Here is a 19,789-nt window from a genome sequence, read left to right as displayed (position 1 = left end):
GAGTGTACTAGGAGAACTGTCGGAAGAATAGATGGAAAGCAGTCAAAATTTTTCTGCTTATATTAAAATACAAAATCCATGGTGATTGAAAAAAAAAATCTGAAACAACTAAACAAAACCACCTAAAAATTAGTATCTTTTGACACATGGTAGTGTAGTCATTGTGATCCTGCAAGATGGGAAACCACCTCATTGGAGTCTTTTGGATTTGGAAAAATACTTACTTATTAACAGAATCCATGTTAGCATTTTGCCAAATAATTTGGCATTGTCAGCATCTTTAAAACTGAAATTCTGTCTTCAGGGTTGGTTGGGTAAATTCACAAAGCAGAAATTATCAGGCCACAGAAGAAATGCTGAATGCAATAGATGTTTCTAGAGTGTAAAGGTGTTGCCTTCTTTCGGGCATCTTTGAAAAGAACTCATAAATATAGCCTGTGCCATTGTCCTGGACAACAGGAAAAGTATTTGTTTAATCCTTAGGATCGCCTGAAGCAAATTTGGAGATGTAAAAAAAGTTAAATTGATAGAAGATGCAAGAGAATAGAAGTTCATTAATATGTGATACTTAGTGATAATTAATTAATGCAGTTCTTAGTTATGCTAGCGATTTCCAATTAGACTATCCCTTGCAGTGTGCTTCAGATATAATAGCTGAATGTCTTTGTATAATGAATGTTGTAATTCACATGCACACTAGCTACTTCAAGCTTAACTATCCCTTTGGTATATGATTCTACATAAATAGCTGGATGTCCTGTATAATGGATAAAGTAATTCTCAGGCACACTGAAGCTCTTCTATCACTGGATATGATATAATTTAATTTAATTTCTCCATCAGCACAATAAATGGGACTGTGTGTGAAAAAGAATCTGTGTTTGTTTGTAAGATTTTACTTGGAAATAATCTTCTAAAAAGCAGGAAAATGAATGCATGGCAAAGAGTCCTATGTTCCCAACAGATTCTGTTTATAGTTTTGTTGAACTTAGCATTTATTGTAAGGATGGCAGATTGTTCTAGTTTTAATAATCATAGTGCTGTTCTGTTTTAATATTGCATGATCTGTGGGCTGCCATAAAGTTGTTACAAATTGGAAGGGCTGATATAACATGAAATGAAGCACCTCTTCTGAATGTTCCTTTTGTTCAGTATTTAACAAATTAGTATGTTGACATTTGTCACTGATGGATTTCATTATTTGGTGAAAGGGTTTTAGGGGGTTTGACAGCAATGAATGGTTTGTCCTGCAGACTTTTGAGAATTGATAAAGGCATCTTTGTTCTTTGTGTAAAAGCACAACAGATATCTTATTGACCAATGCATACAAAAAAGAAGGCTTGTATAGCTGCTGTGCAGAATAAACTAAGAAAATGGAGCCATTACATATTCTTCTATGTTTTTCTCTTTTCTTTTTGCTCACAGCATGTGTCTCCTTAGTCAAAGTAGCCAAAAACATTGGATACTCATTCAGTGAAATGAAAGCATGTAATTTTTATCACTTTATACACTGTTTGTAGATGACAAAAATAAGAAAAACAGGTTATGGATAGTAGTACAGCTGATTAGATAAATTTCTACATTTCTAAGATGAATGTATATTTGTATAAACAGATGATAAAGCATACTAGAAATAATGCCTTTTAGCAGTAATGCTGAAAATCAGAAAAGACATAATAGTGTTGGATTTGCACCATTCTATGCCAACTTTTTGAGTAAAATGAAAGACTTCAGCAAATAGAATAATAACTACAAATTCTTAAAAGCAGAAATTGTGGGTGATACTGCATATAGGGAAAATTAGATTACGTGGGATTTGGATAACTATCTTAACCTTTTTGTTTGGTCCCATGTTTATAATTGATGCAAGAGTGTAATAGATACTAGCTGAAAATTTAGTAGAATTGTATCTGTGCCTCTTGTATGACCTGAGAAGTTCTGATATTTTTTTAAAAAATCGGAGCTCTACCTCTTTGTTTTTTTCTTAGAAACATCAAGGATTTATAGCTCTTTCTCCTCCAGTAATGTTTGGGGTTTCCTGAATGATTCAGGTCCATATCTGGAGTTTCCTCATTCTGCAGATGAAGGATTCTGTCACAAGAATCCTTAAAAAACAAGAATGTTACTAAGGTTTGGTTTTGTTTGTGATGTGATGCTACCTTTACTGTAGCTCACAGTGGTTTAATAAGAACCACTTCTGCCTTCCAGCAGATTTAATTTCCTGTAAAAGAGTGATACCACAAGGCCTTGAATTGAGAAAAGAATACTGGGAAACTCAAAGAACAAGCAATCTGTTGTACTTTTTTCATTGATTTGGCTTCTTTATTTTGGATAAAATCTTTCTTGTATAGATTAAGTGAATAAAAAATTACTAGTTCTTTACTTTATTTTGTCTTGTCCATGTCACCTTTTGAGAGCACTAAGGTATAGGCCCTTCCCTTGAGTAATTTTCACTGAATAGGGTAAAGCATATATATATTGCTTTCTGTCTAATTGTTTATCATAGATGGTTATTTGTACAGTGTCTCCCTGCTGTGTTAATATCTACCAGAAACTTCATGATATAGTAACAGGAAGTCCAAATCTTCCAGTAATAACAGTGATGGAAAGCTGCAAATAATGAAATCCATCAATGATCAAATAATATCATCCATCAGTGACAAAATGTCGTCACTTAGTCTGGAGCTGAGGAATGTTGTTAGTGACTGTTCATCACATTAATAGTTTTTAGCAAGAATTCAAATAGTTTGAAAAGTCAATGAAACAAATGCTATATTCATTTCCAATATAAAACAAGAGAATCTTATTTTTTAAAGCTTCCCTTTGGCATGTAAGAAGAAAACATAAATACTACAAAGAACTATTTTATATTTATGAAATGAAAGGTGTGAGTACCTGTAGCTGTATATCTTTCCATTGCTCACTTCTTGCAGAAACAATGTGATGAATTAAAAGATTTCATTATAATGACCAATGTCTATCCATTGCTATTTTCTGTTCACTTTTTTAAATTTCATCAAGCATGTAAGATTAATTTTGTGGGCCTCATATAAATCAGTGTTAAATGAAAAGAAGTTAATACAAACACATGGTTCAAATAAAGACTTTTCACAATATTATTTGTCATTAAGTATTTTCACATGGGTAGTAGTATAACTGTTAGGTGTTTTTAATATTTTCTTTAGTTGACCAATTTCTAATATTTGGGAGGACTCAGAAATGTGGTAAAAGTTTCATATAAAATCTGGAACATAGCAAATTCATAATGTAAACCAAATATTGCATTTTTATCTGTATATAAAATTCCTGCTGAATTTAGTGGAACTGTGATGTTTCCTCTGTCTCCTTAGATATGGACAATATTTGTTTCTCAGCCTCTGACCTTTTGTGAAGCTACCTATATCAGCAAGAGTAAAGATGTTTTTATCATCATTGTGGTCTATGAGCTCTCTTATATCAAACAAAAAATATAAGATTAATAAATCCATATCCTAAGAGACTTTGCAGAGCAATATGAATTAGAAAGTTTATTTTCTTCATCTTTATTTCTTGCTCTATAATTGAATTACTGTAGATTGACTTCCAATCTATATGGTTTTTAAGAAAAACACAACCAAATTCAGTTGTGCAGCCTGTAAGATTTGTTTGGAAATGTTTGCCATGATACAGTCCAGTTTTGTACTATAAATATTTAGTAAGGGATCTGGAAAATGATGTTACAAATTATTTTCAGTGTTAGCAGTGTCAATATTTTTTTTGAGAAGCAGTTGGAAGTGAAGTGTGAAGGTTAGAAACAGCTGCATAAAATACAAAGTTGACTTTGTTGCTTATTTTTTTTTAGCAGTGAAACAGGTGCTTATGTTTATTGAAGTCAATTTATATTTAGCCATAAATCACTTAACTAAATCAATTAAATATAGAAAAGTCACTGTGTGACATACAACATGAAAAGCTGTAGTCTCTCAAGGTGTTTCTCTTGGAAAGCTGGCTGTAAGATTTTTGACAGTGTTGAAGCCATTTGTTACTAGGAGGTGTTGTGTAATTGATTTTTATAAAAGTGTGTTACTTTGTGGGTTTTTGGACAAGAGGTTTCAAACAAATCTGTAAAAAAAATCTTGATGGGAACTTGAGGTTTTGAAATTGTAATTCTTTCTCTCCTCCCACCCCATAATTTTCTATGTTTGCTTCTCTTTACCATAACAGGCAATTTGCTACCAGTCACAAGTCTTGGGATATGGAAGTTTCTAAATTAACAGATATTGTTGAGCTTACATATGATATTAGTAAACAAAATATGGAGAATTCAAAAATATGTTCATGCTCTGTGATTTTCTCATTGTGATACAGGATGTGGAAGATGAAAAGAAGTGAGCTAAAGATGTTGTTGGGCATCCTGGGGACATCACAGGTCAACTGATAAATAACACTTCAGTTCTACAGTTCTTACTTGACTTGACTCCTGGTTGTTTTTGTCACGTCTAGTTACTAATGATCTTATTACAAAATTGGGTTAATTTACTGCCAACACTTGAGTCTCAGATATCAGACTGAAGTCTGTGTGTAAAATACACCATTCTTTGTTTCCTTTTTTCTTTACTTCCCAAGTCAGGATATTTTAGGTAGATAGGCTATATTACCATGACACAAGTGCAGCAGGATATCAGCTGCCTGTAAGTTGTTTTATGATTTTTTGTAAAAACACAGTCAAAAGTTTTTGACTTAGCACTGTCAAAGAGTGTGTGCTCTGTGTGTGTTAGGGAGAGGATGAGACATAATTTGAAGAAATTAGTTGTTTTATTACCAGATTGTTCATTTGCAAACAACAAGAAACTGGATGGGCACATTGATCTGCTGGAGGCCAGGAAGGATCTGCAGAGGGATTTGGACAGGCTGGATGGGCTGAGGTCAGTGGTATGAGATTTAACAAGGTCAAGTGCTGGTTCCTGTCCTTGGGTCACAACAGCCATGCCTTTTGCTATAGCCTTGGGGCAGAGTGGCTGGGAAGTGCTCACTGGAAAAGGACCTGGGATTGCTGGCTGACAGTGGCTGAACCAGCTGTGAGCCAGCTGTGCCCAGGTAGCCAAGAAGGTCAATGACATCCTGGCCTGTACCAGCAGTAGTGTGGGCAGCAGGACCAGGTCAGTGATTGTGCCCCTGTGCTGGGCACTGCTGAGGTCACACCTGGAATGTTCAGTTCTGGGCCCATCACTATAAGACAGACATTGAGGAGCTGGAGTGTGTCCAGAGAAGGACAACAGAGCTGGTGATGGGTCTGGAACACAAATCTTTTGAGGAGCAGCTGAGGGAGCTGGGATTGTTAAGCCTGGAGGAAAGGAGAGTCAGGGAAAACCTTTTGTTCTCTACAACTGCACAGAGGGAGGAGCATGCAGCCAGGTGGAAGTCAGTCTCTTCTCCTAGGTAACAAATGGCATGACAACAGGAAATGGCCTCAGCTTGCCCCAGGGGAGGTTTATATTAGAAAAAATTCTTCACAGAAAGGGTTGCCAAGCATTAGAACAGGCTACCCAGGGAAGTGGTGGAGTCACCTTCTCTGAAGGTACTTAAAAGATATGTAGATGTGGCACTTTAGGGACATGGTTTAATGGTGGACTTGACAGTGCTGGGTTAATGGTCTGACTCGATGATCTTAGAGGTCATTCCCAAATGAAATGTTTCTATGATTCTGTTTTGTAGTGTTCTCATGATCTTGATAGTCAGATCTAGGAAAATTCTTTTAACCCTTCTGTTGCAAGCCCTAATTTGAGTCTGTGGTGTTAACATTGTATATTTTACTTGGATTGTGGGCAGAGAAGCTGATCCCTAGGAAAAAAAAGCTAGAACTTGAAAACAGATCCTAATCCTGAAAAGAAATTGAACATAATAAGGCAATTTTTTGGCAAGCCAGGTGCAAAAATTCAAACCTCCAAAATCTTTCTTGTCTGCTAGGTATGCATTTTGTTTGGCAACTCAATAAATATCTTGTTTTAGAAGATACAGCTCTGCATTTTATATTTCATTTTATATTTCGTGTCCCCTGACACTGAGCGTAAAGTTAAAGAGAACTTAATTATGTGGAATGAGTTGGGTTGATAGTCTTCCTTTATGCTGATCCCACATCATGTGGGAGTGCGCAAAATTCTTTCATTTTTGAAGCATATCAAGCTTGTATCCTTTTGTTTCAGGTCAATATGATTGGTCCTTTTGTGGTAGCAAACTAAGGTCTCGTAGCATGTAAAAATTACATTTGTCAATTCTTGTCAACATTTTCAATGTGGCTTAATTTATTTTTATTCATCATAAAGTTATAAAGCTATGTTCACCTCTGAAGAAGCTTTATAAAATCTTCTCTCTGAATAAAGTGCAGACAAATTAAATAAATTATGACCCATAAGTCCAAAGACCTTATAGAAATGTGTCACAGTTGTATGTGATAAATACATACTGCCTTTTTATGTTTTCTTCAAGGCTGTTTATTTGGTGTTAATATGAGATTGGAAATATTGAGAAGAATCAAGAATTGTTGCAAACCCTGCTGTTTGTATGGTGGTTTTGAGCTTAGGCTCCTGTTGTCTTTTTCCCTTCACTATATAAATTCAGTTTTTTGGCAAGTACTGTTTTTGCTGTTGAACAGCAGTAGAGTTTCTCCTGAGAGGGTTTCACCCTTGTTTATACATATCCTTACTAGTCTGGTTTAGGGCTGCAAAATATGCAAGACAGAAGAGATTACAGAGCAGCTGCTGCTTGGGTGTTCAGATCATTATTTAGGCACTTGATCGAAATTCACAATTTTGATTTTGAATTGCAGAACTGAGTTGACTGTTACCACCCTCCTTCCAAACATGGGGGTTATTTTTCTTTCCATGTTGCCTACCCTGCTGTGTTGCTGCATGACTTACGGAGTGAAAAGTTAGTCATCTGCTCTAGAATGACTTTCAGCTGTAACTTCTGTCACTTTTTGGTTTCTCCCTATGATTGTAGGAAGGCAATACTTTAAAAATTAACTTCCATTACTTCTGGAATAGTGCTCAGAGTATTCTACCAGATCCTTGTCTCTACAAGTGCATCTGAATACATGAGTTTCTGGTATACTGTAAACCTAGGAGGTTAAAATGATTATAGTTCTTCAGTTCTGCACTGTAACATACACTAGACCAATGGAGATTATAGAGGTAAGAAAGTGGACGTTGAGTGGTCCTGTGTCTGTATTCCAATGGCACAAGTACCCGCAAAGATAAATTAAGCTAACATTTGAAGTCTGGTATAGATACTGCAGACATCATATTGATACTGTGCTTTGTATCACTGGAAGAATGTAGTTTTGTCATGGTTTGACACTGGCCAAATGCCAGGCACCCACGAAAGCTGCTCACTCACCCTCCCCTGCCACAGCTGGGCAGAGGAGAGAAAGAAATTAACAAAGGGTTTGTGAGTTGAGATAGGGTCTGGGAGAAAACACTTCAAGGGCAAAAAAGGCTCAGCTTAAGAGTATGAAGTGAATTTATTACTAACAGAGTCAGAGTAGGATAATGAGGAGTAAACTAGGACCTTACTACACCATTTTCTCCCAGCCCCTCCCTCCTTCCCGCAGACAGCGCAGGGAGACAGGGCATGGGGGTTTTGGTCAGTTCATCACTGAGATTTTCTTCTGCTGCTCTGGGAGAGGAGTCCTTCCCCTGTGAGTCCGTGGGCTCCCTCCCACAGGAGACAGTTCTCAGTGAGCTTCCCAGGTGTGGGTCCACTCTCAGGAGCAGCAGCCACACCGCACCTGCTGCAATGTGAGTCCCTCCCATGGGCGCACAGTCCTCCCAAAACTGCCGTGACATGGGTCTCTCTTTCCAGGGGGTGCATCCCTCCAAGGACAGGCTGCTCCAGCCTGGAAGCAGGGCCCTCTCTCCACCGGGTGTCCCACTGGATCATAGCCTCCTCCAGGCATCCACCCACTCTGGCCTGGGCACCTCCCCCATGGGCTGTGGGTGGATCTCTGCATCCCCATGGATCCCCATGGGCTGTGGGTGGATCTCTGCATCCCCCTGGATCCCCACAGGCTGTGGGTGGATCTCTGCATCCCCCATGGATCCCTAAGGGCTGCTTCATCATGGTCTCACTACGGCCTGCAGACGAATCTCAGCTCTCAGCCTGGAGCACCTCCTGCCCCTCCTTCTCCACTGACCTTGGTGTCTCCATGTTGTTTCCCTCACATGTTCTCGCCTCCTTCTCTTCTCTGATTAGGAGCAAAAACCCTGTGACTTTGTTTTGATTTTTTTCTTAAATATGTCATCACAGAGGCATTTCCACCATCTCCAATTGGCTCAGTTTTGGCCAGCAGCATGTTCATCTTCAGAGCCATCAGTGAATGGCTCTGCTGGAAGCTTCCATCAGCTTCTCACAGCAGCCACCTCTGTGGCCCCTCTGCTACCAAAAACCAGGCTGAGCAAAATGAACAAACATAAGGTTAAAGGCAACTGATGAATTTGCATGAACTGTTTGTGAAGAACTGTCATTTATTTCTCTAACTTTCCCAAATTCCAGTAATCTTTAAATGTATACCTTAATTTTAGTGTATTCCTATGAAAATATTTGGGACTTCCCCTGCTCCCTTCTACATATTAAGAAGGGATTTTTTAGACCTACAATAACTGTCTCACCTATTTATTATTGAATTACATTGTTTCTCAATAGAAAATTCAATATATATATATATATATATGTATATGTGAGCAGTATCTGTGATAGTGATTATTTTTGGTGCTACTTTCGACTTCATTATTTCTCTAGGTGAATTGGGTCTGTTATTTTAATAAAGAAGAAAGATGTATGTGCAGTAAGAAAATATATGTGCAGATCTCTGTGTGTTAAGAGGGAAAATGAATGAAAAGTTTGTTAGAAATTAACTTCAGGTTCCCATCTTAAATGTGTATTTAGGTTCTTGCACATACATTTGGCTAGGGTTTGTGCTGTGTGTCTCATCTGATTATGTGTGAGCAGCCAAAGATAAAACACTCTTGCAGACTGTATGCAAAGCAGCACTTGCATCTAAGTCATGAATCTAGAGAAAGTTTTGAAAAATTCCTGTTAGAGATTTGGCTTCTCAGATGGGCAGATTATTGTTCAGATCTTTAGGACTCGTTGGAAACCTTTTATTTGTTAAAGAGACTATCTGTTAAGGATGTGTACATGGGTGGATTTGAATGATTGGAACATCAGGACTGTTCTTGGTCTTTCACAACAACAATTTCTTTCCCTTTGGGACATAGTTTTTTCCTTTATATGCATTCATGCCATAGTTACAGTGTCGAGATTTCCCTTAACTGCAATTTAACTGGGAGGAGGAACTTGTTCCTTCTTCCAGTCAAGTGGTGTAAATATCTAAGTTATGAGCATGGGATTCTGGTCAGAATAATGCTCTTTTGCTTTAGAAGGGTAACCAAGTGTATACTTGTCAAAAACAAGTCATTATCTTCTTTTTCTCTTTGAGCCACTGGGAACTTGTCCAGCTTCCTGGGAACGACTGGAAGGGTTGTTGGGGTTTTTTTTTGTTAACTGGGAGAGGTTTCCTGTCTTTTTTACCATATCCAGCTTGCCTGTTCTGGCCTGCTTTAGAAACTTTGGACCCTACTTGCTAAAGGCATTTGTAAGCTGCACAGTCCTTGTCAGGTCCTGATGTAATTTCTGAGGTGAATTGTCTTTGCCCATTTCTAATGTATGCATGGATTTCTTTCCTACTCAATTAGAATCAAAGAAATGAATATCAAGCCTTATAATTTGTTTCTAGTAAATCAAACAGATGGTAGGAGGGCCCCTTTTCTCTTCCTGTTAAAAAAAAAAAAAGGTAAAAAAAAAGCTTTTGGGTCTTGTAATTTAGTTGCCAGTCAAATTATCTTACTTTTCTCTTACACAGTTTCTTAAATTATGGAGTGCTTTAGGAGCAGCACTGCTAAGTAACAGTGTGCAATTAATAACATTCATAACATTTTCCCAACACAGAGAGGACATCAACCTGTTCAAGTGAGCACGTCCAGAGAATGGTCACCAAGATGATTAGAGGGATGCAGCACCTCTCCTGTCAGGAAAGGCTGAGAGAATTGGGTTTGTTCAACCTGGAAAAGAGAAGGCTTTGGCGTGACTTAACTGCAGCCTTCCAGCACTTGAAGGAAGCCTATAAGAATGATGGAGGAAGACTTTTTGCAAGAGCAGGTAGAGACAGGATGAGGAGGAATGGCTTCAAGCTCAAAGACAGAAGGTTTAGATTAGATGTTAGGAAGCAATCTTTTCTGGGAGGGTGGTGAGGCTCTGGAACAGGTTTCCCAGAGAAGCTGTGGACTCCCCAGCCCTGGAGGTGCTCAAGATCAGTCTGGATGAGGCTCTGAGCAACCTGGTCTATTGGAAAGTGTTCCTGCCCACAGCAGCAGGGTTGGAACTACGTGATCTTTGAGGTCCTTTCTGACACAAGCCATTCTACAATTCTAAGAACATTGCATATCCTAGATGATATTAAAAAGGTAGATGTGGTTAGTATAAGTGGAGCTGAGTTTCTGGAATTCAAATATTTATTGAAAATAGAGAATCTGTTTTTTAAACAAATGCATAGATGTAAACTTCCAAACTAATCGGTGCTGGACATCTTCCAGAGACATGTTCAGTCTTTGATAAAATTACTCTTAAGAAAAATGGGAACTTTTCAATGGTTTGAATTGGAGATAGTACTGTTTGTCCAGGGCAAACAAAATAAAATAAATAATTTAAGTTGTTCTCAGGAAAGGAAGTTGCTGGCTCTACTCAGAATCTAAAATTAAATTCTGCTGCAGCACATAATCTTATTTTAGCCTTGTAGGAAGCTGTGCTCATATTCTTTGGCCAAAATTTAACTCATATACATTTTCCTTACTGAAGTGATTTGTAAAAGAGAATATTGTCTAAATGTGACATTTCTGTTTTTTAAGTGATTGGAGAAAGCAGGAATTACATTCTTTATTGTATATTTTCTGCAGTAGACCTGCAGACTGTTCTGTGAGCCTATTTATGAGGCATGGAGTTACTTTTGTTTCGCTTAACCAAGTGGCTGAAATGTTGCCACCAGTATGTCTGGAATGTTATTTACTTGGTTTATTTCTGCAGTTTTTCTTTGTACCACTGTACACATGCCACAACTAGAGGTCATTTGCTTAAAACTGACCAAAATAATACCCTCAAAATTGTAGTTATTATTCTCATCAGGGGCTTTATAATAAAAGATTTATCATGTTCTGAACTCAGACTTTTCCCCATCTCTCTCTCCCTTCATTCTTTTAATCAGAATTCCTTTTGGCAAAGATTTGGAGAGCTGCTGGTATTACTTGCGGTTTTTGTGTTACTTGATTCCTTGATTTAGTACTTTAATGTCTTACATTGTGTCTTACAATGCTGTCTGATTGAAATGTATTAACTTTCTTGGCTGGGTAACTACTTCTTTTTATAAGGAGATATTTGTTGAGTATGTTTTTCTATCTACGTGTGTATCATATTTTATGATTCCAGTACCAGACATCCAGCTGGTTCCAAGAAAACTGTGGGTGTTTTAACATTTCCAACAGAAGGTGGGATAGGTGGGGAAGCTTTTTGGAATGCTGACAAATAATATTTGACTCTTGGAAATGTCTTAACGCCATAGACTCCCCTCCCGTGCTTGGAAGGCTAGAGCTAAAAGACCTCTGGTCTTGAAGGTATGCTTGTGTTTTATTTGTAACTGAGAGAAAAGTGAGAGAAGAGTTGAAATACAGATCATGGGTAGCATAGGTTAATGCTGGAACATTCTGTGGATGGGATGGTGGTTTTGGTTTCTGTCCTTGCTACTCCCATCTGTGACATGGTGCCCTGTTAACCCCTTGGATATTAGTCGGAAAGGTTAATTCTGCTACTTTTATTTCCTCAATGTACTTAGTTTCAAAGTTGTATCCATTTCAAGATGTTAAGGTCTGTAAAGTCTATTAGCATAGCAGAAACTGCCTTGCAATAGCACATGAGTTGGGAACTGCAGTAACTTGCAGTTCAGGGTATTTTCAATAGCAGAGTGACAACTCATAACAGTTTTCCCCTGCAATTTCTTCTTCTTGCTTGAGTACAAAGCAGAGTAGATACAGACTGAATTGTTCCCCTGCTGTTGTGAAAAGTAGATATCTACTGCTTCTTGCTTCTTTGGTTGTAGTAAAATATGTTTTCCTATCTCTACATTTGCAAAAATGATCAACTTTTATCACAAGATGGTATCTTAGCTTGTTTGAAGTTTTGACAAACACATGTGCTTTACTCTGTATGATAATTTCTACTTTTGGATACTGATTTGTTTTCTTTATTAAGTGTTTCTCCTTTATTTATTTCCATCTTTGATCATTTAACTGATAAATACTTGTCAATATTAATACTGCTTGTATTTTGTTATCCTGGCTTATATATAAATGTTTCTATTGAAATAAATCAGACTTGTAACATGAAAAATATAAAACTTTGGTTGAAGTTACTTCTTACAATTAATAGCTGTTTGATGGTCAAATACCTTACAGCTGTATGGTAGAATTTTAGTTTGATTTTCTTCCAACCAGCAATAAAGTACGACTTAATTCCTACAAATTCCTGAGATATAAACTATTAGTCATGACCTAGCATGCATACACTAGTAAGAAGCTAACAGGCTAATAAAGCTGACCTGAAGGGAGACTGCAAGAAAGGTGGAGAGAGACTATTTATGGAGCATGTAGTGACAGGACAAGGTGGAATGGCTTCAAGCTGAAAGGGAGTCGGTTTAGGTTAAATATTAGGAGAAAGTTCTTCCTTCTGGCACAAGTTTCCCAGGGAAGCTGTGGATGCCCCATCCCTGCAAGTGTTCCAGGCCAGTTTGGATGTGTCTCTGAGCTACTGAGACTAATGAAAGATGTCCCTGTTTACAGCAGGAGAGTTGGAATCAGGGGATCTTCAAGGTCCCATCCAATTCAGGCCATTCTTTGGTTCTGTTATTATTATGTACATGCAAAATACATGTTCTAACAGGTCAGTAATGGATTCTGTCACTTATTTCTCTCATGCAGCCCACACATCATCTTTCTGTCACAAAGTGTACTGCCAGGAGGAAGCCATCTCTGTGGAACTCGTCTGTGCCACGAAATTGCTCATGCTTGGTTTGGACTGGCCATTGGTGCTCGTGATTGGACAGAAGAGTGGATAAGTGAAGGGTTTGCCACTTTTTTAGAAGATATATTTTGGGCTAGGGCACAACAGGTAAGGTGATGACATGTTGCTTCAAAATTAATGTGGAAATCAAAATTATATGTGAATTAGATATAAATTAAACCCCAAAACACAAACTGTGCTATGAAGTAACATATTTTAAAATGGTATTGGAATTTGCATGCTTACTTGATTAAAAAAAAAAAAGTGTTCCACAATGAATACAAATCTTTACAGAGGAAGCGAGTAAGTGCAAATAAGAATAGAAACATCTGTTTGTCAATGATTACCTTCCCACAAGTTTTATACTCTGTTATTAAATTCAATTATCAGAAAATTGCTGTGCATTCCTTCCACTTCTGTTGTATACCTGAAACTGGAAGAATCATCAGTCTTACTGCATATTGTAATATTCCAGCCACCTAATTAAAATTGTTTGGTTTCGTCCAATGGGTGACCAAGAAGTGTACCTCAAAGCAAAATAGGTGATTTTAAATGGGGCACACTGGCACTTACACTGTTTTTTTCTCTTCTACTGCCCACCAAGTTACTGTCCTGTTAGAGACTTAGAAATCACTGCCCCCCTTAAGGTGAGAAGTTCATAAGTTGCATGTCAGCGAGTAAAGTGTTTTTCTGATGCAACTCTTACTTCTGTAGTACCTCTGCTACTTCAAGCATTTAATATGTCAGTTCTTTCTTCCTGTACCTTCATCAGGTTCTGCCCCTTTAGTCTGCAGATTTCTACCTGAGGAAAAGCATGGTAGAACTGGGAATTGACATAATACACTCCTCCAAATCTCCATTTTATTAAGTATCTGGCATATTTATAGCACCAAACTAAACAGAGTGCCTTATTATGTACCATATTTCTGGAAAAAGAAAGAGAGAAAGGCTGTATAAACACTTGGTTTTTCCATTTTGGTTCTAAAACTCATTAGTGCCCTTACATTGAGCATAACTACACTGCCATGAGCTGTTCACATTAATTCTTTGCTTTTGTTAGTCACTTGAAAGCATTTTGATTGTAGTAGACATCTTTCTTGGAGCTGAGTGTAAAGGAGAAAACAAAAGAACAGTGTGATTGGTTCCCTTGTTATCATGTAAGACATACCTTTTGAACATTATTGAGTAGTTTTGATGCAATACAATCATAGAATTTTAGGATTATGAGTGTATTCCATAGTTTCTGAGAATAATTTCAGTTGTGATTGAATGTAATGCAGGGTAGTATTAGCTGCTTTTGCTTTCCCCAATTTTCCATCTATTCTTATAATAGAGAAACATAAATTATAATTATGTTCAAAACAATTATTTGTCAGCTGGCAACCTGGCATTTATTTCATAAGCAGGAATCTGTTAATATTACATAAATGGGGGAAAACACAACAGGGAGCTTTCAGAAGTATGGCAGAAATATTAGGAAAGAGGAATGAAGCCAGGACACAATGTAGCTCTTTGCTCTCAATTAGGGAAGGGTAAGGATGGAACCAAAACCTCTATGTCAGGTATTCTGCTGTAAATTCAGTTTGTTTCTTGCCGTTCACTAAAGGGAATACAACACGCCCATCTCTCTCCTCAGTCAGAGCTATTGAACTGACTATTGATTTGATGTGCACAGTGAGACTTTTGTTTTCCTTAGTGCTGCTATTATGTCTCACAGCAGCAACTGTTATTTTTTTATCATGGATATTGATACCCTTTCCTGCCTCTTCTGCACCTTAAAGAGAAACAAACCCAGTGTCTTGTTCTGCAAATTATTATTGTCTGTTGGGAAACAGCAATCAGTGATCTGTGTTTTTTGTTTACTAAGTAGCTGTCACATGATGAAATAAAAGGGCAACAGGAATTGAAAGCTTTACTTCGCTGGCGCAGACTCAGAGACGAGGTGCAAAACTCTGAAGAAGAGCTGCAAGTTTTAAGGTAACAATATGATAGCACCATCATCGCTTTTGTATTTTCGCTCTCTCCTGTTTTCCACATTTTCTCCCTTCAAAGGATATATATCCGAGTCATCTGATTAAATCTACTGCATTTCCTTATTTCCTTCTAATAAAAAAAGAAAATGCAAATTAAACTGACTGGGTTATATATCTTGACTGTAATACAATTGCTTCTCCCTTTGTTATAGAAACCTTTTAGAAAACCATGGGATTATTTTGATATTAAATGTCTCTGAGCAGTTTACAAGAGCTTCTATTCAGGGAAAAAATAAAATACCATTTCCTGAAAAAGTTCACTGTTGGAAGCCATAACAGTGTCATTTTCTGTAGCTGAAGGCAAGTGCATGCATTAGTATGGTATTTTAAATGTATGGTATTGAAGCTTTAAAAAACATGGAAAAAGTATAATATATAAACTTTATAAACCTATTTTCTAATTAGAAATTGCTAATAGTTATATTTAAAATAGATTTTTGGCCTTTAGGTATCAGATGCTAAACTCAAGGCTTCTTTATAGATAGCTAAAGACAGTCTTCCTTTGCCAGTGATTAATAATCTGTTCTGATTGGTGTGATAGGAATTTTCAAACAGTCTTTGATCTTGAATGTCTGTCTAATTCAAGATCCACTGAGCTTCTACAGCTTGTCTCCTCACGATATTCAACCAAGAATAATGAGTTTACTAATCCTAGTTCAAATTAGCCATGATTTCTGACCAAATCTTGGAAGTACAGGGACAGATTTCAAACAATTATGTAGTCTATTCTCCTGCTCTAAAATAAAGGCAGAACACACAGACCATCCTAAGTGGGTTCTTATTAACACGTTCTTAGAAGGCTCCAATAAAAAAGTTTTCATAAGAGAGACAAGCTGTCTCAATAAGATAGTTAGTGTTAAGAGTTAAAAATTGCTTCCTAATGCACAACTGAAATGCTGTTTGTTTCAAACAATGTAGATTTCATTTCTTTCTGTCACCAAGTGGAAGTGAAGAATAAATTGTTGCCCGTCTTCTAGATTATCAACTTTTATATGTTTTTGGAACACTATTTCCATTTCATTCATTTAAGGTCTTCCCTTCTTCTTGTGCTTGCCCAGTAGAAACTAAAAGGCTCTACTATATTTGGACACTCTAGAGAGTGCTCACCGCCATGGAAGTTCCTCTTCAAGGCCTCATGTAATCCAAAAGCATATCACCATCTGTGTAACTGTAGTCTTCCACTGATCTGTTTTACTTTATATTTACTGATGAATGGTGTATCTATGTGTAAGCAGAGCCAATGAGGTTACACAGTTGTGTAAATGTTCAGGTGTGTAATTTAACCATAGTAGTAAATGCAAAGGCAAGCTTAATCACTAGTTGTTATACAGCTGCTGCCAACACAACTACCAATTTACATGCTGAGGTTTTTGTTTGGTTTAAATATTTTTTTTTCTATTGGTTCCTGGGATACGATGCTTATCGGGGTTTTTTGCCCCCGATAAATGCCGTTTTCAGCATTATGGAATCACATTTGTTGTCTTTTGTATTTTTATGTAGATGTTACTTTTAATCAAATGTTATGTGGTGTAAATTTTCAAAATAATTTTTCTAAGGGCCATAATCCTTTGTAGTTTGAAACTCAAGGAGGATTGATTTATTTTGAAAATGAAACTTATACTTTCTATTGACTTGCACATTTATTCTACATAATAATAAGCATTTTTCTAACCTTTTGGATAGTGGTATTCCTAATGCTAATACAAAAGAGCAAAAAATTTTTCATTTAAAAAATGTGTCTCCAATAAACACTTCAGGCCAGGCACATGATGCCATTTTGTGATTCTGGCCATTTCTTCTTCTCTGATATCTCTAGTTCCTTGTGGTTGCATTTAAGGACTTCCTACTGATTTCAGTCAGATATAAATATTTTCTAATATTTTTGGGGCATGGACATGAATAAATTTTCTTTTTGCGTATTTACTGGGGTTTTTTTCCTTTTCTTCATCCTTCTGAAAATATGTCCTCATACTTTCCAAAATTGGCATGTAAGAGAGAAAATCTCAGTCCTCACCCTTGGTCTGGGTTCTGAGTCTTTACTGAGGCTTGGGCTGGTTCTAACTTGTGCTTTTATACAGAGTATTAAAGGTAAGTTATAACTATTTGTTACTTCTTGCCAATAATTTCAGGAAGAAGAAAATCAACCAACTCACTCTTCCCAAGCATAAGCTCATTTTTCCATTACTTTTTTTGTTGCCTGCTGATCATATGATTATTTGTGCTTTCTCCTGACAGCTGGAAAAGTTTGCCCCAAACTTACCAGCTGATCCTATCAATTTTTGATCCACCAAATGAATACCTTTTTAGACTGGGTGAAAGCCACTCAGCAAACTGATGATCAGCCTGATGTTTCTTCTTATTATGGATACTTGGTGCTATGTTATAGTAAGTGGTGTGTCATAGGCTACCTTTAAAAAAAGAGGTCTGGTAAGAAAGAAATTGGATAAGTGTCTTTTCAACAGGCAGCAGCTCTGAAAGGCAGCTCGAGCAATCTTAACGTTGAAGAAGAATTTTGTGGCACATCCATGCTCATACAGGATGAGACTTCCAAGAGACCTTTGCCTATTTTCTCACAGAATCTGAAAGAGCCCTGCAGGGAAAAAAGCACCTATGAAAAAGGTCTTGGTACTCATTTTGCTGGTGATCATCAACACCAGTACTCTCACCCAGCACTCTCATCTCTCCTGTGAGGAAAGCAAAGAAGAGCATTCTGTGCTGCAGAATAAAGCTGGTGTTGATGCTTGTTTCATCTCCTGGCTCTTATGGCTGAACTGCGTCTTGTGGTAATTCATTAAGTCAAGCCAATGTTGATATCTGACTCTAAATTACACTCTTCCACTTGTGTCAGGTCCATTCTGTCCTGAAGCAATGCTTCTGACTGCTCTGTAGGTGTTTGAAGAGTTTTATTCTATCTGGTAGGAAATATGCTTTCAGATGGTCTCTTACAGTCTCTGTGTAAGTTTTCATGACCACCTGGCACATCAGAGCATTTAATTACCAAGGATATCCCAGTGCATTGTACTTTTACTAGTGCAATGTACTTATCATCCCAGCAAATAGAAAGCAGCATCTTCTGCCTCCTTCAGAAATTTGCCAGTATCTAAAATGTACCAGATAGCATCTTGAGTATCTTGAGACAGGGTGTCTTTAGCATTGGTGGACTTTATCTACCTGGTTAGATGTAGCTTTTGTAGGTCAGTGTAACAAAATTTCAATCTTTGTACTTTCAATGTCTGGTAAATACAGTAAACATTGCTTTAAAATACTGTTCTGAAGTTCTGATAGCAGAGAATAGTGTTACATTCTAAATAGTTACACTCCTTTACAGACATTTTCAAGAATGTATATACAGCTTTTGCAGAGAAATGTGTATATGTTTTCTTCTCTATGGAATTCTTCACTACCATCGTCCAGATGCAATACTTCTTTCTGGTCAGTCCTAAGATCTAGACAGGCGCAAAGTCAGAGGAGAAGGAAGTATGGTTGCCTAATTTAGAATAATTGTGATTATGAGAGAGATTTCAATTTAGTGTGGCTTCTGTAGCCTGTGCTCAAACTCCATTTATCAAAGTCAATAGATGGGGCTATTTATTAAGGGAATTGAAGGAAATTTTGCATTTTATATATGCAGACAATGATGAAAAGTCATGTATGGAATGTCAGCAGGTCTTCTTTCCAGGAGACTGTTCCAGAAGGGAAATTTCTGCTTTCCTACAGTGGGTCTGCAATGTTTACACAGTCTGAAAGGACTGGAGTTGCTATAGAATAAGGAAACAGTTACTGCTATTGTTCTTTCAATGTTGAGGGAAGATCTTACTGGAAAGATATTTATGAATGATAACATGGAAGAGAACTATGTCAGAAACACAGTGTAAAATTCAATCTGTTTTTTTCTCTGTATTTTATTTCAAACAGTTTCAGTTTATGAAAATTTTGTGTATAGTGGATTTCATGTGCACAAGCCCTAATAATAATGCTGAAAAAATACCCTGATTTAGCACTCGGACAAAACAGTAATAAGAAACTGTGACACAGATATAAAAAAGGAAGAACACTTCCTTCAAATGAGCCACAGATATGGAAAAAAAATTTGATTACAAAGCTCTTGAAATCACTCCTGCATGAGTGGTGTGGTTTGAAGGATCTTGCCTTACTGTGGCCCATATTTCCCCTATGCTGCAGAAATGAAGGGAAAGACATTTGGTTTTGAAGACTGGCCATTTCAAAATCCACATTTAGAATTGGAGAGGTTGTTTTAATCACAGGGTTAGGCTCCAAAGATAGGCTACTGTTCTCAGACTCCTGTTAGTTGAGATGTTTTCTGAATGGAAGAAAAAAATCTAGATTATCTTCAGTACTATGCCTGTGAAAGCACTTCTTACAAATAAAGAAAAAATGCTTGCATAGCTTCTCTTTAGTTTCAGGCTCTGCTCTTTAGAGTCTAAAAGTCCTCCACACTTAACTGTTGTAGATCGTGGCATACCAGATGCAGTATTGCATTTTAAATCAGGCAGTAAATAGTATTTTTTTCTAGACATTATTCTCTGTAAACCTCAAACCTGTGTGCAAAATTCTTCCGCTTTTAAAATTTGAACTACTTTTCTTCCAATCCAAAT

General features: G+C 37.2%; 1 protein-coding gene across 5 annotated transcripts in view; it reads left to right on the top strand.

The window, feature by feature from the left end:
• Positions 1-19,789, top strand: part of LOC121360698 (aminopeptidase O (putative)) — a 184,104-nt gene that overhangs the window by 56,959 nt on the left and 107,356 nt on the right. For all 5 annotated transcript variants that reach the window (XR_005956244.1, XM_041480744.1, XM_041480743.1 and 2 more), the window contains 2 exons: positions 13,059-13,248; positions 15,011-15,117. Coding sequence is in view for 4 of the 5 variants with exons in the window: in XM_041480744.1 (XP_041336678.1) it covers positions 13,059-13,248; positions 15,011-15,117 (297 nt within the window). In the remaining variant the exon portion in view is untranslated. The remainder of the gene's footprint in view (positions 1-13,058; positions 13,249-15,010; positions 15,118-19,789) is intronic.

Source organism: Pyrgilauda ruficollis, unplaced genomic scaffold, assembly GCF_017590135.1.
Source record: "Pyrgilauda ruficollis isolate IOZ18807 unplaced genomic scaffold, ASM1759013v1 scaffold53, whole genome shotgun sequence".
Taxonomy (NCBI): Eukaryota; Metazoa; Chordata; class Aves; order Passeriformes; family Passeridae; genus Pyrgilauda; species Pyrgilauda ruficollis.
Note: the sequence above shows the minus strand (reverse complement) of the source record. Positions and strands in the feature narration are given on the sequence as shown.